This window comes from Cuculus canorus, chromosome 1 (genome assembly GCF_017976375.1).
Source record: "Cuculus canorus isolate bCucCan1 chromosome 1, bCucCan1.pri, whole genome shotgun sequence".
In the NCBI taxonomy this organism is placed as follows: domain Eukaryota; kingdom Metazoa; phylum Chordata; class Aves; order Cuculiformes; family Cuculidae; genus Cuculus; species Cuculus canorus.
In genome coordinates, this window is record NC_071401.1 from 22,253,691 (window position 1) to 22,275,963 (window position 22,273).

Sequence of the window (22,273 nt, forward strand, 5' to 3'; positions counted from 1 at the left end):
GGGCCCAGCGGCAGGGTTCCTGCAGCTATTTTATCAACACTAACTCAAAATAGAAGGAAGTCCCATAGCGTCTGCCAGAGGGCTGATGTGGGTGGTTAAAAACTGCTTCTGCCATTCCAGATTTTCCACCACAAAAATAGCCTTTTTTTCTTTAGTTGGTATTACCTCACAGCAATTTTGCCCAGGTAGGAACAGTGACCTAAAACGCACAGTGAAGTAGACTGAAGATCTTACTGTCTGACTCCAGAATACCTGTCTTTATCTTATTACACCCAGAACTGGAGCATTGATGAGCCTGAAAAATACATGTCATTTATTCCTTCCACAATTACTCCAATGGTTTGGAAATTTTTTGTTCTATCAAACTGTATTTTGTCTTGACACTACCGAGTATCAATTCATAATGAAAAGAACTGTGCACTCCACCTGAGTTTTACCGCTCCAGCACACTATGATATGATTATTATTTTTAATGCACTGAGGATTGAGCATACAGTTAAGCATTATGACTACAGTTACTGATTGGAGTGCATGTAGATTATGCCTTTTCTTGCACATTGAATGACCCTAGAGAACGTCCCTCATCATTGAAATTCAGTAATCTAAACAGAAAGCTTTTTGCCAGCATTGTTTAGGTTTTGACCAACTAGCACTGTCCCAAATACTCCTCTAGCACAGGCCAAGTATCACTCCCAGCAGGCAACTTCCATGCAACCAACATCTTTTGGAGGGTAAGGAGATAAATGTTATGAATACAGGCTTCAGTGCCAGAGAGTAGTTACTTGTATGTTTACCTAAGGCAGAGAAAGCCAGTGCCTAGGAAAAAGCAAGACTAACTTTGCAACAGAACAGAATACTTCAGAGACAGCCTGTCTCTGCATAAATCTTTCAGCATATAAATTAGTCATAAGGATAAGATAACATCTCTTTAAATAGTTTGTGAGCCCTCCAGTGGTGCAGTCTGTGTTCTGCATTGTGGATGCGAGCCAAAACCAACCAGAGAAGCAGTGTGTACAAAGCCAACCCTGGCATGTTGTTGGTTATTGAGCAATTATGGCTGTTTGAGATCAGTCTGTGTCACATGTTTCCTATTCCCTAGTGCTGCAAAAGGAGCAAGAGAGAAAGTTCTCACAGCCTTGTATCGTCTGGCTTTGCAATAGAGAGTTTCAGGCTCTGGATTTGCAACCACATTATATACAGAAAGTCTGAATCCAGTTGCCATGATCAGACAAAATAGGGTAAATCCTTCCTGGAATGTTTGGCATCTTGAGCATCATCTATCCACAAACCCCATCTACCACCAAAGCTTTGATCCTCTATTCCTCCTTTCTGCACCCCCCATCTTAGCTGCAGCGTTACGCTGTAGGCTCATCTGAAAGCCAGCAGCTAGGGAAGCAAATCCCATACTGCTGCTGATTCTGCTGGCAAATAAATGAGGCATAAAGCAGAAATCCTGACAGACTGAAGATGAATTTACAGATTTGTCCACACTGGAAACCGATGAGTAAAAGATTGCGGGAGGAAAGAGAATGCAAAGCAATTGGCATGATCATTGTGCTTGGAGTGGGTCAGTCTCTCCCCTAGAGGGTTTGCTTGAATTTCTCGTCTCAAAGTAGCTTAGATAGAGGATTCCCACTGTTCCAGCTGATGGCAGAGAAGCAAGAGGAGTATTCATAAAATGGTTGATGACTCTTTCCTGACTCTTAGAAGGCTTTGGCAGACACAAGCATAAACATGCTACATCCAGAGATTGCTGTGCTGTGCTAAGTTCTTTCAACAGCCCATACATTTAAAAAACAAAATACTGTCCTTTCAGCACTGACCAGATTAGCACAAGTCTGTCAAATATTGTTATTTTCCTCCTAGCTATGCTTCTAAGAAAATGTATTTGTTTAAAAAAAATGGGAAAGAAATGGAAATGCTCTCTCCTTACCCCCTCGGCTCTATCTTTGGCTAAAGGAATATTATCTTAGGAAGACACATGTTAAAATCTTGGCAGCAAACCAGTGGATTGTTTGGCCTATACCAAAGACATGATCTGCATGCTTCACATGTTGGTGAGGAACATCAGTGCAAAACATCTTGACAACACACTTCACCTTCAGGATCGCCACAGAAGAAATACCAAAATATCTTCAGCAGCGGGACACGAACACACCCAGGAGAGCACCTTCCTGTGTCAGACAGGCAAGTTGCTGCTGTTTAGTAAGCAGAACTGCAGTTTCCCTCTGCATCCCGTATTGTCCTGCTAGAAAAGGCCATGAGACTGAACACAGCTGGCCGACTCGTGAGGAGATCACACTACTGAAAACTACACAAGGGGCACCCACTGCCCTCCTCCCTGCGGCCAATTCATACAGTGAGGCAGCGCTTAATTGACGCTGCCCTTGCATACCAAGGGAGGGGATCGATTTCAGGAGCTGGAGGGAGCTGCAGTTCAGCAGAGGCAGTTCTGCTGCCAAGTTCTGCTGGTTTTAATCTCACCGAGGGCTCGGTTCAGCTGGCACCTCCCAGGGATCTGCTTAGAAGTGTTGACAGCGATTCTAGTAGCACTCAGGAAGGCCCCAGGAGAAGTTACAATGTGCTGAAAGAGAGGCAAACTGCACTCCCGCTGCTATCTTTAGCCTGGCTTCCTAGGAAGATCACAGTGTCTGTCTGTCCATCTGTCTGCCAGCCTGTCCATCTGTCTGCCAGTATCCTCTCCTCCCCACATCCTCAGCAATTTTTTTTAACCTATTGCCCAATTTCAGCCAAAATTGATAGACAACTCAAAACTTATAAGATCTAATGCATTTCATGAAAACCAGCTGTTGGGTAGAGGAGAAAGATCAAAATGAACCTTATTGTAGTGATCTAAACAGCTTTCTTTTCTGCTTTGGCTTTTAGATGGGCAATCAGCACAGCTGTACTGGCCAGACAGATGGCACATGTAGGGACTGAGAACAGACACTACATGCTTCCTTGTCTCATGAGTAACGAGGGGACATAGAAGGGAGCTACAGGTTTAGGGCCTGGTGTAGAAGATGCAGGAGAAATGGATCCATCCTATTTCACATCATCACAACTTATATGTAAGAAGTTGTGATGATGTTGCACTCCACTTTTATGTTGGATGGTCACAGTTTTTAATACTGCTCACAGTAAGCACATGCCAGGCTGACGCATCACTGACAGCCAAACCAGAGATGGACAAGAGTGAGCCTACATTTGCACAATCTTGTTACAGGGTCATTACTTTCTATTTCACCTGAAGGCAAGTGGCTTTGTCATGCACAAGGAATGGGACTGCTAAAATTCTGTACCAGTAAGGTATGCAATACAGTGGAAAACAAGGCCATACACACAGAGAGACATACACATACATGATAATCCACAACTTCATGCATTACTATTCTTCATACACAGTTCCTGGAGTCTTGCACTGTGACATAGACCCAGCTTCCATGGTACCTATTATTGTCAGTGAGACCTTAACATACGCTAGCAGCGAGGAGATGGGGCAGTCAGGGACCTTCTGTTTGTTCCCTTTCAGGTCCTTGAGAGTGTGGCTCTAGAAGGTTCTTTCCCCCCAAACAAGGAGGTTTTGTCCTACTGCCTCCAACTTTTCCCTGTCCTGAACTGCCCTCCTGTCTACTGTCTCCTTCACCTGGATTTACCAACTTTTCTTCTCGGCCAACACCTTCTACTCTCTCATCTGAACTTGCCTTCTTAGCACTTTTCTGCACATTCTCAATGCCCAGGGTCTTTGTCCAGGTCTCCTGCAGCTCCTTGTTCCCTGTGCCCCTGTATAAGGACTACTGACTCCTTCTTTCAAAGCTGTTGATAAACCAGTACATGCCTGAACACATAGAAGAAAACATACGCATGTTTGTACTGATACCAATGAATACACCAGCTCTTTGTACCTCATTACTGCAAGTCATTCACACACTGACATTCTAATGAACACTGATCATGCTAACAATAATAATAACCAGTATTAGCCCTGAGTTATACACAGCAGTTAGCTTTAGTTGGGAACACTGAGAAGTGATGGGTTTTAGCAGCTGAATGACAGGAGATTGTCTGTGACCTTTTTTACAAGATAAGCCTAAGAATAGAGCAACTTTGTAGGAAGTCACTGAAATGTTCAGCAAAATGAGAATGAAAACTTTGTGTGGGAAAATCAAGTAACTTCAAGAGTTGTCTTTTGATTAAGCATTATGGCTTACGTTACAAAGTTCTTCCATTATACCACTTGAGTTTCTCAATGTCCTTTTAGAGAGGCTTCAACGGAAATGTTACTAAAACACTGTTGCTGTCACGATTTCTCTGTCACCAGAAGAATAATGTAGCACAGGCTTCCTGCATTACTTTAACCATACAGACACAGAGTTTGGTTTTTTTCCAACTTTAAAAATATACCTGTGGCTACCTTGATAACCACATACAAAGAAACAACCAATAAACCTACCACAGGGAAAATCCAAACTTTTGGAGAGACTCATGTTGCACATACAAGAAACAGGTGGAGCAGGCACAATGTCTTTAAACAAAGTGAAAACAGCTACCTTGATTGCTACAAGTATTATTTTGACCATTCCTTCCTCATCTATTCTCTCATCACTATAAACTCATCCTGTGGTCACCCACATTTCTTCTTTCATGCTAACCCAGATGTGCAACTTTTTGAATTTCTTCATCCATTTCCGACTGCTTTGCCTCCTACCTCTTTATTGTTTTCATTGAGCTTTGACATTGTTTTTATCATGCATGCCATGCTTGGCTATGGAAGTGGGGTAGACACTCTGTTTAGATAGTAGGACTCCATTGATGTGGAAGTGCCTCAGAGAGCTTTTCATAGCTGTTTGCAATAGCAGAACTGCTCACAGTAGCAGTCCATCGGAGCCAGACACTTGTGACGATGTGCTGCATTCAGTGAGCTCAGTGCTATTAACAGTCTTACAATATCCCAGCAGAGGAGGAAGGATTTTGTCTGAATTGTGTCCCTTTGAGTTTGCTCTGGGAGACCAAGAATGTTTCTTGGACTGCAAAGAGTGAAAAGCTATAGACTCCCATGGGAAAAAAAAAACAACAAACCAACAAAAACATAAAATCCTGGATGCTCTAGAGCAGCTGTGTGTGCACAAATCATACAATTTCCAGCTTGGCCAGGAACCCAGGCTTAGAGAGCATTTTCTACTTACAATAGCAATCCAGCTGTGCTTGAAAAGCTATGGAAGGGCAGTGGAAATGAAGAAACCTTGGAAAAGCTGTGAAAAAGTGGAGCAAAGAGATTGTTTCACTAATTTCCCCTTCCCCATAGGGAGCAGGAGGAATAAAGCAGTGCAAGGTAGACCTCTCTTAGATGTAATAAACAGCATGAAGACAAATAATACCAAGGAGAACCACTATGTTTCACTGCAAAACTTCCTATGTTAACACATGCAGAGACCATGCCCTGGTTCATTTCTTGGTGTATTTTTTAAGAAGTGCTGCTTGCCAAAGACTTCAAACAAAACTTGTAGTTCTGCCACAAGGATCCATTATTAGCATCTCCCTCCAGGGAGGAATTTATTTGCTGTGGACTGGAAGTTGCTTTGACGTTTCAGCCACTCCTCTTCCACTGTCTCCAATATGCATGGCAAACAAGGAGAGTGAGGTCTGATCATTAGCCAGCTCCTTCTGCACCCTATGAACAGGTAAGACTTCAAGCACATCATGGCTACATTCCTTCTGGAAAATAACTCGCTCTCATAATCTTTTGTTCACCATTTGCCTTTGGAATAGATTGTGTGTTCCTGTGCCTGAAATGATTTCCCTTTCCTCCTTCAAATCCCTCCTTGTCTCTCATTTTTCATGTGCTTTCCTACGATAGTGTCTCCTAGGAAGCTGTTTGCTCCCATCTTTGCCTTGATCTTTAAGCACACAGAGGTGGCCAGCTAAATAGAGCAAATGTCTCACTGGGACCCAGCCTGTTCCCACGCATTGGAATGGTGCCACGAACACCTGTGGTACTTTCTAAATAATATAACAGCAGGAGAAAATGTAGTCCCAGGCCTGATTCTTGGCTGAATGCTAAGCCCTATTTAATCTGCGGTCTGTGAAAAGGCTCTAACATGAGAGTAATTACAGTTTACATCTATTTTCACATGCAGAAGACAGAACGCAGCCATCAGGTAAAGGAAAACTATATCCCCAGTACCCTTAGAATTACAAGAAGTATTTCAGTGTCCTTAGAAATGACAGACCTAGAATAAGGCAGGCTTTAAAATTCATAATCTCATCAGCCATTACGGCCACAAACCAAACTACTCTGTAAAACCAGATACTGTAGCACGGCATTGTGTGTTTTTGCCTGACCTCCTCCATTGTGCAGGCTGCCCAACCACATCAAATCAGCCTCATATCTAGCCCAGAGAAGTGCAGTTGATCTTGGGCATGCTTTAGGAAAATATCTTGATTTGAGGGTTTTAACTGATGGAGAATCCTCCGTGCCCTTAGGCAAGCTAACCTCATTGGCTTTCTCTCCCATATTAGACATCAACAGACAGCAGGTCTACTTGCCCTTTCGAAGTGCCTACATCTCACCATGATCCATAAATGGATGTTTGACCTGGACTAGACACAACATTTGGACAGTTAATGCAGCTGGGATGAACCCTACCATACTGTCTCTGACTGAGATCTCTCTCAAACTTTGCTTCTGTAATCTGGATTCATTCGGCCCTTTAAATTTTTTATTGCAAGAAAAGACCTGGTCATCCAATAATCTAGGACCACATCTGTGAATAAACCCTTTAATGAGAGTAAATTGTTTAATTCTCACAGGAAAAAACAACAGGAAATTTTGCAATGTCAAAAAATTAAGCAAAGATGGCCTGGAACCCTGCCCCAACCAGCTCTAAGAAAGCAGATATGGCGAATCCCACTGATACTCTCTCCTGACATGTCACTTACCTTAATATGACTGTATGCACAAATAATTACATCTCTGCATCTCAGCCGATAAATACCAAGTACGGAAGTTACTTGCATGTATGTAGCTCTTCAAATCTGAACAACATAAAAATACTGTTTTCTTCACTGTTACCTCGATAGCATCTTACAGTGCCTTTGCAACACATGCTGTCACACAGAAAGGTTGTCTGCTCTAAGGAATCATACCTTATTTTTACCCTCTATTACCGCTGTTCGTTCACTGATGCTCTGAATCTTGTTTCCTATGTTGCTGCCAGCTTTCAGGATGAAAGATCCTTCGGTATAAGAGCAAAAGCCATGCCTAAAGACAACAAAAATTCGTTTTATTGATTTGGTGATAGACTGAAACTTCCAACAGATAAAACAAAACAATTCTTCCAATAACAGTGATCAGTCAGGGGAACTGCAAGTGTTGTGATGACCAGACAACTATGGTTACTTTTCATAAAATCTTGAGGTTTGGAGCCACTACTACAGCCCCTCCTTAAGTATTAGTTCTCTGGAGTACTTGCTAACATTTAACCCACTGGGGATGGGAGGTCAGAATTTACAATCTTAATTACAAGGCTGTGCAAGACCAACCTCCTATTTCCAATGCTCCATGTTTTCAGCCATTGTCATAGTTCAGGTCTGTCTTCAAACATGAGTTCATGTTATTTTCAGCATTAAATTCAAGGCAAGTGGTATTTGTCTCAAGATTAATTCCATAATGTATTGGATGCTGTTTTACTAATGAAAAACAATGCAAGTTCTCATTTCTGAATGTTTTCTTCAGTTCAGTTTACAAAATGGTAAAGTTTCTATACTGGGATACAATGATTACAAGACACACAGTAAAAATAACTGTAATCCTGTAAATTCACAAAACAATGTTAAACAAAACTATATCTAATTGCCAAAGAGATTTAAATGTTCGTTTAATCTGAAAAAATCAAAGTTAGGTTGATGAATGGCAATCACAGGGAAAAAATGTTTTTGCCTTACACAACAAATTGGCCTCTAATCAGAACATTCAGGTGTGGTCATGGTAGAGCTAATTTGTTTCCCAAAGCCTAATTTGGTACACATGGAAATAAACACATTGGAATGCTCCTTAAATGCTGTCTGTCCCTATTCTTCTTTAAGGATATCAAGTTTTGCTTATCTTCCAAAATTTACTCGTGGCTTGTTCAATTCCAGCTTCAACAGTAGAGCTTAACCCTTCAGCAGGGTCAAGCTCTTTCAAATATGATATGTTCCTTTGATCTTCCAGGAATTTGAAAGATAACAACTGTAGTATCTCTAATCAAATAGTTCTGACATGGATATCAGTTGTTTGGTGAAATGACCTTTAAAGCCCGGTGACTGGATAATGGCATGTGATGCAATCTTGACCAAAGAATGATGTTCGTTTCCCTTCAGCTAAATGTGCAGTTTGCTCAAACTTCATGTTGTTTATAATATCAATGGTCCACTAACACTACATGTTTGTTTTAAATCGTGCAGCTTTGCGTCAAACTGGCCAGCATCTTAGCAGATACTGCTACAGCTTAAAATGATGATGTGTAAACTAACTTGGGCCATAATCATTAGCATAGATATATGATTGTCTGCCCAATTTTCTTAACATGCAGTATGAGGCTCAGTGAGCTGAAAAGACAAAGAACAGGAGCGGGCCATGGTCTTTCATGCATAGAGAGAGGACAGGAGCAATAGCACAGCAAGAAAGCCCTATTTACACAGCCATTTCTTCCAAACTCTGGCTTAAAAGCCAACTGCTAATCCTCAACGATCGTTGAAGATGAAAGACCACTGCATTAAGACAGCTGATGCATTCACATGAGAAAAAATGGGTTAAAAATTGTTCAGAAAGATAGATGACATCTACTTTGAATCCTTAATCCTTTAAGAAGTCTGGCTCTGTAACAAGACTACAACACAGAAGACATAATAATGTTGGTAAACTGATAACATTTCCATGCCATAGCAGATATCAGAACTTATTTCATGATGCCAGTACCATAATCACACAAACAGGCTGTATCAAAGGCATGTCCCTGTGACTGGGTATTTGGGCAATCCCTGTATAGGAAGATTGAGACCCCCAAAATCTCATTTCATCCACAGTCAAAAAATATTCTTAAAATGTTCATCCTTTAAAATAGATGGAAACTGCTATCTTTACTCACAGAATGAATTTATGTTTCTTTGTTACCATGTTGAATATTTGTGCTTTTTACTATAAAATGCCTTACAGAGACACATATTTTGGTAAAGCAGAGAAAGAAAGTACAATGCATATTCAGAAACTGCTTGTGTAGCTCTGAAAGGCATCTCCAATCTCCCTCCTTGCAGCTCTGGAGCCTGCAGGCTTAGTCATTATTATACTCATCCTCATAACTCCTTGAAAAAGATCATATATATTTACGTTGCAATGGCTTAGGGATGAGAACAGCGTTATGTTTTGTTGATTCTTAGCACAATAGGGTGCTGATTACTCATTAATACCATAATAAAAACCACCATCATAATTACAATAACATGACAATAACAAGAAAAACACATGTAAAGCACTGGATATTAGCCCTGGAGGCACATATGTGAACTCTACTGACTCCACATACCATACTATCTCCAAACTGCTAATTGCAATGTTAATGCCAATTATAGTAGAAATTCAAATACACTTAATATCTGTTGTCCATGGTTTTGACAAAAAGGAATCACAATCAAGCTGAGAATACAATATCCAACAGCCCACAGTACACAGCAGGAGATATGAACACTGTCATATGCGCCACTTCATCTCCACAGTCTGCTGGATCAGCAAACGTTTACAAATGAGTTGCAAAACTGCTGCCAGCAAAGTCTAGGACAAGACTCAGACTCATCCTTTTGGATGCAGAACCACACACTTTCCCTCCTCAGCTGCCAAATACTCTCACTTTAACCTCAAATACACTAGCATAATTAAGGGACAGAGAACACCTCCAATCTTCTGAGCTGGTGACTCAGGTTAGTACTTGGTCATCCTTCCTCTTGCTGCTGCCAGCAGCGCCTCCTGAAGACACTGCTTAAGCCAGCAGCATCAGGTAGAGATGGGGAAGGAACAAATGAGAGTAATTAAAAGTCCTGCCTCCTAACTTGACTTCAGCTCGTAACAGCAGGCATTTTGTAACAGAAAGAACAGCTCCACTGAACTTAGATGTAGTCATCAAACCAAATGTTTGTGTTAAGTACAGATGCTTGGAAAGAAAGAGAGAAATGAAAATATAAAAATTTACTCTGGCTGGGACCAAAGTACACAATCATCTTCCCGTTAACTCAATTGATGTTTCATTGCGTGTGTCCTCAGATAACATCAGCTATGTATTTTTATACTTGGTAAAGAAATGACAAGTCACTTCAAACTGGATTATCCACTCAGTAAAACAGCAATGGTATTCTATTTCTAGCGAGATCTGCTTGTGTTTGCAGGAAAATCCCACTGAATTTTGGATATCTAAATCTTAATTAAGATATCTCTGGAGTGCATGAATTCCTGAAATGTTTTGTTGTGGGATGAGCCTCATTGCTTTGCATCTTCAGGAAAGCTTACAGCAGGGTTACCACCAGGTTAATGAAAAAGCACACAGTGTGCACAGAGATTGATAAACAAGCTAATATCTGCCAGCACATTTCCAAGCACTTCTTACACCTGTTTTCCTGCAGATTCTTTTAATGTCCCAACTTTTTGGGTGCAACTATGCAAGTGTGGGGGTCCTATATAATAAATGCTAAGAGGGTATGCGTACAAAGTATCTTTTGTAAACTTTATGCAGTCTCAGAGCAAGAGAATCAGATCCCGCTGTCCTAGTGGAGCACTGGGAGAAGCACAGCAATCTGGTTTCTCACCCCTAAGTAGTTTTTCCATGTGCCTGCGTGCGTGCCTGCATGCCCGTTGCCTGCTCGCGCACATGCACACACCCCCGCACGCACAAGCATGCTTCACCCTTTGAGTCAAAAGCTTGAGAGATAGGCTATTCCTTTGTGAAAACAGAAGCTGCTAATTCTCCTGCATGTACCAAGAGAAGCCCAGCATAGGAAGAAAGAGAGGTGCAAGAGGCTCTGCTGGCATTGGGGACGAAGGGAAGCCGGTGGCACATGCTGCCTGCCTGGCTGCCTGCAGTGTGGGGCAAGCTCCACTGGCAGACCTGCTCACTGCCCTCAGCTTTGGGAATTTACACTTCTTTGGAAAGGCTGGAGGGAGGTTTATGCAACCAGAAGTAAGTTTAGCTTTAGAAAAGGTCTGTGATGTGCAGAGCTGGCACCAGCAGGGGCCCTAGAGAAGCGGCTTGGGGGAGGGGAGCCAGCCCGCTTCTCAAGAATACATCAAGCCCTTGAGGAAGCTGAGTGTGCCATGTTTGAAGATGCAAAGATAATCACAGTGCTGGGAACCGTCTTGTGTAGCAAAGGAAGCCAAACAACAAGAGGAAAGCAGCATATGCTCCTGATTTCGCACAGGAAGCTAGCAGCACCTCCTGCCAAAGTGAGATAAGAAAAATCCCATGGCCTATTCTGGACAAGGCCATGGTTATCAACCTTAGCTTCACACTGTCCTTACCCTGCTCTGCAGCCTGCTCCCTTTCCTAATGAGTTTGAGAGCCCTCACCTCTATTAGCACACAGCATGCCAAGCACAATAGCGTGGTATATTTATAACTATTGATGGGGAAAAGTTTCCAGGGTAAGAGTGTACTTAAGTCATCTTAATGTATTTCACTGAAATCCAACTACAAACCTGCTCCAAGACAAACTCCTACCTATGAGACTACTGATCTCAGAAGAAAAGACGTTATATTGTCACCTCAGTGATTTATAGTGCAGCATAGGAGGCTGAAGTAAAGGATTTGTCTACTTATTCACAGGACAGATTTGACTACATGAAAGCCCTAGACTCAGCTTGTGTCCAGACACATCATCTTCCCCATCCTGGAGACAGGAATTTGCAGTTTAAGTAGTACTGTGAGAAACAGCAGCAAAAGAACCTTGATCCCCATATCAGTTGGAAAAATATTCATTTTCTGCCTTGCCATCTTCTCAGCTCCTCCCTCTCGAACCCTACTGTGCGATGCCAGAGGCCATTGTAGTCTTTACCTCCTGTAATACCACATTCAATTCTCTAAGCATTCCTCTTGGCAAAGCCATTGGCAGCCTCAATCATACTCTTGTTTAGTAAGGTAGTATTTGGCAGTTGTACCAGTACTAGGAGCAAGAGGAAACCACTCTGTCACCGATAGTGACTTTTTCGAGAGTGATTAAGAGCAGACACAATATTTTTCTCAGCATCTATCCTTTTTTTAGGATAGCAATCAATTCCTAGCAGCATCTAGGAAATGTTATTACAAATTCAAGTCGGGCTGACTCACATCTTTCAAGAGGCGGTAGTGACAACACTAACTTTAAGACAGGAACTCCAGAAATTCCTGGAATTGTAAAGAATATATAGGAACTGTTTTCCACTTGGAAGTTATCAGAAAAATCTGAATGACATAGTCCTCGCCTGCTCCATGCCGTGGTCCAGCACTGTGCAATTGGTAGCGTGAGGCTGGCATAGCCACGTGTCCTGGGGAATACCGAGTCAATTTGAGGCAGGAAACACAGAGGGAAAATAGTAGCAGGGAGCATGTATGGGTTGTGAAACGTGCCTAATGGGGGTGGAGGGGGAAAACGTGTGCTGGCCCCCTGCCAATGTGCTCTGTGAGCTTTGGCTGTAACACCATTAATGCACTTGTCCATTAGGAAGTTATGGTCCAAGTGTTCCCACTCTAGGTCAAAAATAAACAGTTGGAGGTTGAAATGCCAGCCCGATCACATTCAGTGGCAAAGCTTCGGCCAGCTGGGAGTTCATTCCAAGCACCTTCCCCTACTCACACTCACTCACAAGGAGTACGTGGGTTATTGGGGCTAGGAGGAAATCTACAAATAGCATGAGCTGGATACAGTTTACATCACACATTGTAGTTTGTTTATTTATACCTATTTAGGAGCTCAGCAAAGAATGCCAAATAAGAAGTCCTAGTGAGAGTGGTGCAGGATCCTCCTTTGCATGTCTCATTCTTAGCTTTTCTGCTTTCACTTACTGGTCTGTACTGCTGCCCACTGCAGCATCAATGCTTGACCATCAAGAACAGAGGGAACATCACCAGCCCATCTCGCTTCAGACACACTCAGACACCCCAGAGAATAGCAGCTCCCCATCGCCACTCACCACCCTTGGTCTCTGGTGTGGGAGTGGACTTGTGACCAAGTACACTGGCCTCTATTAGCTGTGCTGAAAAGCTATTAACTGCTAGGCTGCTTGGTGGCTGAAAGATTTCTCAATGGCCTCAATGCACTAGACTGGGTTTGGGCCCCTGGTGCACTGCTCAGGTGCCAGAGTGAGGACTGAGTTATTTCCTGTTTTGTAGGATGCTCTGTGTCCTCACTGAGGGGATAATTTGACAGAAAGTGCATTCTCCAGGTGAGATTCCCAATGCCCTGAATGCCTCATCCTAGTAAGCGTCTTTGACAACAATAGGATATGTAGTATTTGCAGTCCTGTTGCACATCACCATGGCTCTACGGAAAAAAGAAAGTGTTTGACAGCTATACACTGTCTTTCCTACTATTATCTAAATGCAAGCAGCTAAATGGATAGTGTTTCACAGTCATCCTTTCCAAACGTTATGGCCTGCCCTGAACTAGCCCAGTAAGCTACCACAGAAAGCTGATTGACCTGAACTATCTCAAAAGAAGCAGGAAGATCAACAGCAGCCTTACCTGTTCCACCTTTCAAGCCCTTATCAGCCCATGCTCACATTTCCACAGGAAAAAAAACTGCTTTGACATGTGCAAAACTGAGCACCATGCAACACCAGCTATTCACAAAAGAAATGCAAATACCTGAAACTGAGGGTCCTCAAAAACCACGTTTTGCTTTCAGTTTCTTTGCCAGTACTTAGACCCTTAGACATTAGGGAACTCAACAGCATTTGAAAGTAATTTTTCATTTTCTGCACATCCTCAGCTGACCCGAAACTTTCTCACCTTGGGTTGGTTATTAGGTCAATATATTTTGCTTCTTCACCCTCTGTTTCCTGCTTCACACTCCTTAGCATTCTTCATGGACACAGAATGCCATCACATTTCAGACAATCCTCCCTTCCTTCCATCATGTCCACCTCCCTTCCCTCCTTTGCTAGACTGTAAACACTCTCATCTCCCCTACTGTAACTGTCACTATAACTTAGCCTCCACTTTCTCTCTCCAGGAGTGCTCCATGTCCTCCATAGAGGAGCTGAATATTGGCTGGAACTAGAGACGTCACTCCACGTCTCTAGTGGAACTAGAACTTCTTGCTGGGAAAAAGCACTTTATTTTAAAAGTATGTGTTGTACTGGAAGGAAGTTCTGATTTGGTTGAGCTGTTAGAAACTTAATGAGAAAGACCATGAAACCTCTATATGCAATGTCCACTCTTACACTCTGTTTCTTCTATTTCCAAATACATATAAACCCCAACATATTGTTCAGAACCTTCCAGCATAATTTATTTTCTATGCACAAGTCACCCCTAACAGCTCACTTGACCTCTAGACACAATCTCACACCTATAGACTGCGACGATCCAGGTATTTCCAACACCTTCTTATAATGCCGTAATTCCTCTCCTTTCTTTTGCTACCCTGACTGGATCCTCTTGGCTCTAGAAAGGAGTTAACATAGTCCTTAATACTCCTTGTCTTGCTGACAAGCTGGAAGCACAGTTAACCCATTCTCCATTTCCCAGTGATGAGTAGATGAGATGAAAGAGCTATTGACGCACTGAAGTTATGTTTTTCAAGATGGTTTGTTTTCACCCTCACTGCAAGTAGGGGTCTGAGAGCAACTCAGGGCTGGCTGGAGCAAGGGACTGGAAGTGCACGAAGAAAACAAGGAAGGGATTGGAAAGAATGGAGGGAAACATTTTTAAGGAGAGAGGGGAGTTGATTAGAAGGAAAACAGGAAGAGAAAATACTGACAGATGTGGATATAAGACCAAGGATCCATCTACCCCATATCCTGCCTCAACAATGACCATAAGCAGATGGTTGGGGATGAGTAAGAACAGGACTAACTTCAGGTACTTCCTCCTAATACTCCTCCAGTCACCAATCATTATCAGCTCAAGAGTTTCCTGCAAAGAAGCCCGTTTCTACACTTTAGTGGATTTATCTTCCAAGACTTTGTGCAAACTTTCCAAACCCTCAAAATCTCCTGGCAAGGAGTTTCACAGATCTGCTACCCACGTCATGAAGAGCCATCTCCTTTTCATGTCCCAAATGATGCTCCTCCTAGCTCCATTTAATGGCCCCTACTACTTGAACTGGAACAGACATACACAACTGATACTCAGACATCTGTGCCCTTCACAAACCTGTAGATCTTTATCACATAGCCACCAAGAAATCTTTTATCAGCCTGCAGAGCCTTGACCTCCTTCTTCACTCACCCCTCACACATGCCTCTCATTCCCTGAAATTCCTTTGATCCTTTTTGTTGCTCCTTTTGGTGTGCTTTCCAGTTTGGCTGAATCCTTTCAGATGAAAGGATCAGAAATGCTTACAGTATAAAAGATGTTGGCAATTTATGGATTTGCTTGGAGTTATCATTATGTTCTCTATTTTGTTCTTTATTTCTTTCTTGGTAATCCCTAGCATTTGATTTGGTTCTTGAGCTGCTCATGATTGTGATTGCTTTCACAAAACCGGTGTATCACAATGTTCAGGTCTCTCTTTGTGGTAGCAATGACCAGCCAACACCATTTTTACATCTACAGCCTTTTCACACTTACATTTTACATGTGAAAGTCATATTGCTTTTTCCTATGTACATCATGCACATTTATCTTCAGTGAATTTCATCTGGCAGTTTATCACTCAGATAACCAGATTCATATAGTTCTGCATTTCTTCACAATCAGCCCTCATCCTTACAAATCTGAATAACTTAGCATCATCAGCAAACTCTGTCACCTACTTACCACCTTTTCCAGGTTATTTCTGAACATGCTGACAAGTACAGATCCCGGCACCAGCTCCTGAAAAACTTCACTGGTCGCCTCCCTACGCTGCAAGAACTGGGTGTGCCTTCTTAACCTCTGTTTTCTATTTTTTAACTGAATATTTTTTTCAGAGCATGATCTTACCTCATATGCCTTGTCAGTTCAAAGCCTTTTGCAACGGCTTTTTGTAAGGCATACACATAAAGGGAAAAGGGATGCTAACTCAAGTTTGTGTATTTTTTTAAAAGGTGTACTTGATCTAGTAATAGTAGTCCATTCACAATCACTCCTAAGCGCACACAGAGCTTGACCTGGTGCCTTCCTTTGGCCAAGCGCCCCTGCTAGTGCAGGAGTAGGCTTCTGGCTATGGGGTGGGATGTCCAACTGCCTCGGACACCATCAGTGTCCAGCGTCTCATTCATAATGTGCAGTCCTCACATACAGCCTGTCACACACTTTATTTTCTATAGGCTGGACCACAGTGAGTAAAAGATCAAGTAATAATATCCCACTGCCTGCATGAACTCTTATGTGTTCTTCCTTAAGACCGGGTGTCATACTGTCCCTAGTAAAGCCACCAGACCACCCTGTGAAAGCAACAAAAGGAAAAACAAACTTGGAAAAAAACAAGGAACAGCAAGTGAAAAAACCATAGAAGAGTGAGGGTTAGAAGTATGATAAGTAGAGGACTCCTGACCATCTAGATGTTACTGTAGCCCTTATGTTTTAGGTTTGATCAATAACCAACTAAACAAATTGCTTGTCAACATAATACATTTTGGTTTCCAAAATGTTTTAAATAGACTTGGAAAAACTTTGATTTAAAATGGTTTGAAAACCAGCAACACAAAACTCGAAAGCTTAGGCTTACGGTTCAACTAAGACCCACAGTGAAACTATTCAACAGCTTGCAGAATAAATTCATTAGTGCATTCACTGTGCTACCCTGAGGACAGACTGGGGTAAACTGTACTCAGTGTATAGCATGTATTTCTCAAGCTTATTTCACAGAATCACAGAATCACAAGGTTGGAAAGGACCCATTGGATCATCGAGTCCAACCATTCCTAACACTCCCTAAACCATGTCCCTAAGCACTTCATCCACCCGTTCCTTAAACACCTCCAGGGAAGGCGACTCGACCACCTCCCTGGGCAGCCTGTTCCAGTACCCAATGACTCTTACTGTGAAGAATTTTTTTCTGATATCCAACCTGAACCTCCCCTGACGGAGCTTCAGGCCATTCCCTCTTGTCCTGTCCCCTGTCACTTGGGAGAAGAGGCCAGCTCCCTCCTCTCCACAACCTCCTTTCAGGGAGTTGTAGAGAGTAATAAGGTCTCCCCTCAGCCTCCTCTTCTCCAGGCTAAACAACCCCAGCTCTCTCAGCCGCTCCTCATAAGACTTGTTCTCCAGCCCCCTCACCAGCTTCGTTGCTCTTCTCTGGACACGCTCCAGAGCCTCAACATCCTTCTTGTGGTGAGGGGCCAATATGTATATGCCTATGGGTATGTATATGCCATATGTATATGCCAATATGGGTAATATTTACCCATATGTATATGCCAGGTCTGATTCTTACAGCATTTTGTAAGTAAAATATTAAAAAAATCAAAGATATTGACTGAGGACAAGGATACAGTCCTACTAGCTGCTTTCAGAGGACTGCCTTTGAGCTCACAGTGGAACTGTGGAATGAGATGCTTCAGCACATTACTCCTTCTGGCTGAAGTAGATCAGATATTATTTCACTTCTCTTTCTTCTGGTTTCATATTCTCTGCAAGTCCACACTGCTACCGCATACACTCATGTCTGTCCCTCTCCATTTTTTAAAGATATATGAAGAACACAGGGTCTGATTTTTATCGATGCCCCAAACACAGCAAAATAAGGGAATAGTTAGCATATTTTTTCATGTAGCCTTTTTAAGTACCTTTACATTACTAGTCCACTGAAGGAAGACTTTCTTGTAACAGAGAGTGGAAGGCACAAAGGCCACCAGTCAGATCTTCAGCCAGTGTGAATTTAGAGCTGAGGATCTGGACACATGTCAAATTAAACAAAGGCATTTTTGAACTACCTGTTTATTAATGGCATCTGACCTACTTTTACCAGCTTCTAAGCACTCAAACTTCCCCTTCCCGAAAATAGAAGGTGGCATGAGGAACAAAAACGGTCGCTGTGGACAAACTAATGGGCATCAATGTTTGCAGACATCCAACAATTAAATTTGGGTGGTTCAGTACATTTCTAATTAAGTACAATTAACATTTGTTCTTTACTTGTTCATTTTACATACCTCACTGATGTTCCAAATCTGATTTCCCCTGATAATCTATCCAAGCACATCCTAATGATTCTGCCTTTCAATCCCTTGTTAATACACTGACATAAACAATACAGAAATGCAATTAAGACTGCTGTGCACACATGGTCTGCCTCCTATTTCACTGAAGCCGGTGGGAGTCTGGCTATGCACTTTCATCATGGAAGTTTCAGCCTTTCTATATCTCTGCAGAAAGTTCAAGGAAAACCTCTAGGTTTTGCACTGCTGAGATCCACAACATGCTCCTCTTCATACCTTCGTAGTGACAAGAGCTATTTCTGTAGAAAACCATTCATGTGATCCCACCTTTGCACTGCAGACAAGCCTTGAAGAGAGGTAATATTCCCTTATCATTGGTGTTAAATCAGTAGTGATTTCAATGAGGATCCCCACACACCAGAGCGTCACAAACGTTGTGGTTTCTTGAGATTAGCTCTTTGGCAGCAGCACCAGCTTAGGCATTGCTGCACAGCCCCTGGCCCCTACTGTCTGCTTCTGTCCTCAGACTCAGTTATTCAACTCCTTCATTCCCAATCCCACCGTTTAGATGGTTTTACCACCGAGAAGAGTTCATATACGGACACTACAGTCAAGGAGGCAGAGAATCGGGTACTCATTTTTCCAGTGACTTTGATTTTATAGGTATTTCCACAATGCCATTAGGTTTCTTTCTCCCTCGTGCACAAAGAAAATAAAATAGAAGCAAAAAGCCATGCAACTACAGGCGGCAGGGCTGTAAAATAAAAATCTGATATTTGGTTTAAAGCTAAACAAAACATCTGCTCAAGGAGAGAGGAGGCAGTGAGGTGGTGGGAGAGCTGGAACACCCAAGGTAAAATTTCAGCTGTTTGCAGTTTCTGAAGGGCTGATTGGTCAGGGCTTGGGCAAAACATGATGCAGTTCTCTCTTGAATTTCCCACATGGAAACGTCCAGAGAAAGAAACTGCTCCCAAATGACACTGCACAACTGCTGAGGAAACCAGTTCTTCCACTGAGCAATATCTATGTCCCACGTGCCTTTCTTGGCAATCTCTGCCAGACCAGTTTAAGATAAAAGCAGATCTGCTGAAGAGAGTCAGGTCAAGAACCATTAACATCAAGTACATTCCCAGTGTACAAATGCTCATTCCGCAGCCTCAGAGCTGATGCGTTTTAGGTGGAGCCTGGTCTGTCTGGCTCCAGAAACCCTTGACAAGCCCTGCCACTGGATGCCCTTCTGCTGACAACCCAATCTAAGCAAAAACAAGGCCAGAAAGAACAACTCCAGGGAGGAAGGGAAAAGGCCAAGGAGGCTGATGGACACTGCAAAATGAATGTCCCACAGGCTGCCTTCTGCTATATCCACTCAGCGACTGAGGACTGCCCAGGCTGGGAAGGTACACATCTGCTACAGAGCAGCAGAATAAGCTGCAGTAAGATGACACTGGAAAAGAATTTTCTCAATCATTTAAGAAAGACTAATTTTATTTTTTTTAATTGTATTTTATTTTAACCCTCATTGCATCCTCTACTGTCTATTTTGCCTGCCATGTCTGAGATTAGCTCTTTAGCTCTGCATAAGCTTTAAAAAAAAACCCAAACATTTTTTGCCTCTTGATTTTTGTCTTTGCTTCTCGTTTTTCTTGATTCTTCTATGTTTCCTTGCTGGGGTGAACATTGGAACAGAGTCTTTCCACCTATCCATCTAGCTAGCTAACAAAATGTCATTTAATGGCAACAGAGTTGGTTTGAGCAAAGTAATTTTTAAACAAAATGAAGAACAGGGAATTTTAATGACGTTGATCTCTCCACATTCCTGAAAGTCAAGTTTGTTGAGCAATTCTACAGCTTTTTTTTTTTTTTTTTTTTTTTTTTAATTTGTTAGCAGGAAACTATGGAAACAGTTTAACTTGGCTGGCTTCCTGAAACCAGTCTGAATGATTTAGAGAGATGAGTTATGCAAATTGATTTCATTAATCACAAAGTATTAATATTTTCATTTTATTTAAAATGGAATGGTATCCACCAAGGTATTTTTAGATTTTTGAAACCAAAATACTGTCTGGAACAGAAATTGAAACAAGCAGCCAGATAACCTAATGGTTTCTATTAAGGAGCACATAGGCAACAGTTCTACAAAAATAAAAACATCTAATTTATGCACTGTGTCATTCCCCAGTTTTCAGTGATAGTACTCAAGTGATGTGAAGTTAAGCACATATATAAACCATAGTGCAAACAGATCCAGGGTCTTTGCAGCAACAGTGTCTCCTACTCAGAGTGTGCCTCTGTCCCATTGAGCGACATGTGAGAAACTTGATGAGAATCCCTACTGCCGTGAACTGAATAATGGTAACCCGTGTTGGTTTACCAGCTTCAGGTACAAAGTACATCTCTACAGAGAAAGAGCCACTACTTGAGCACAAATAGAGCAACATTTTAACCTTGGAAACCCAACATTGGGCATGTAAATCCAAATAAACGCTATAATAGCAGAATAAGATACATTTTTTTTTATCTGTCGCACAAGGTACACACATCTTAAATCTGTTGTCTAGGCAAACCTCCTCTCAAACAAAGAGGAAAGTACAATGAAATAGGTGGGATTAAAGAGTCCCCCAGTTTGTCAGGAAGAACACTTGAACTGGCACAGACATCAGCTTGAGCAAGATGTGCCAGCTGCCAAGGAGCCTCCCTTATCAGAGCAGGAGGGAAACGTAATTATTCACATATTTCTGCCTTTCTGTGATAGTTAATTGACATCATATTGTTCAGAGAGAGTCTTTCCACTCCCCTTAAGCAAACCATTAAAAATTATGTCCTCCAGACTATGTTTTCAATGAACGTTTAAAGGAGAAGGAAGGGGAGGGGGCTAAAGAGAATTGTCATAGAACAATTACAAAGGCAATTTGGAAACAAGTCTGGAAACAACCTTGTAACAGAGCCAATAGCTGATTCAAATTGTTACATTTCTCCTTTGATCACCTGCTCAAACACACTTCTAATTAGCATTTAATTGAGTCTACAGTTTAGCACATTATTAACACCTGCTTGCAGACATTAATTTATATTTCTGATGACACACTCTACTGTGTAGTAGTGCAGATCTCTTCTTGTTAACAGAAGGAAATATTTGACAACGGAAAAGTACCACTCCAACTCCCAAAGAAGAACCAACTGTTTCATCAGTGCTGTGCCATGATTTCAATCCAGAGTATGCAAAGATGCATAAACGCTTGAAAGAAACTATATATTGAAAATTTTCATATATGCCTTTCACGAAATTTCCTTACTTAAAAGATGTTGCAGTTTCTTTTATCTTACATCTTGCACCTATAAGCAATACCAAATTACTACTCAGGATTCTGTGACTTGTCATTTCAAGGTAACATATCAGATGATAGAGGCAATGCAGCCTTCACCTGTTCTTGAAAAGAAGAATTTCAGATTATACCTATTCTAGTAAAAAGAGAGATTGTTAGTGCCACCTCTTGGTGAGAAGGGCACAGAAAGCCACTTATTCGCAAAACCCCAAAGCAAGACATAATTGGAAAAAAATATGTGTGTTTCTAGGAAGTGCTGACCCATCCCTGACTGATCACAAAGAACTTACAAGCACTCTTAATTTGAAATAAGATGCTTGACCTATTTAATTGAATATGGTGTCTTGTATCCATGCAGCTAAGCACGTGCTTAAATATTTGACTGTACTAGCACTAAAACCCAATTCTATGAAAGCATTAAAGAAGTTAAATCCTATGTAAAATCATTAGCTTCAATTGAAACTGAGAAAATGTTGGTTCTTAAACTTCTGTTAGATTTCCAGACATCTTTGTACTGTTTTGTGATCCAAATACCTTGCATATTTGAACTCTCCAATAGTAGCTTAATGCTAATGCCATTGTAGAAGTTGAATGGTAACCATTAAGACTGTTAGACTTCATGGTTCAGAAAGGGCTTTGGATAAAT

General features: G+C 41.8%; 1 protein-coding gene across 2 annotated transcripts in view; it reads right to left on the reverse strand.

Moving 5' to 3' along the window:
• The window catches only part of FLT1 (fms related receptor tyrosine kinase 1), a 111,784-nt gene that overhangs the window by 52,463 nt on the left and 37,048 nt on the right, over window positions 1–22,273 (reverse strand). For both annotated transcript variants that reach the window (XM_054066874.1, XM_054066882.1), the window contains exon 11: window positions 7,147–7,261. In XM_054066874.1, the coding sequence (XP_053922849.1) occupies window positions 7,147–7,261 (115 nt within the window). The remainder of the gene's footprint in view (window positions 1–7,146; window positions 7,262–22,273) is intronic.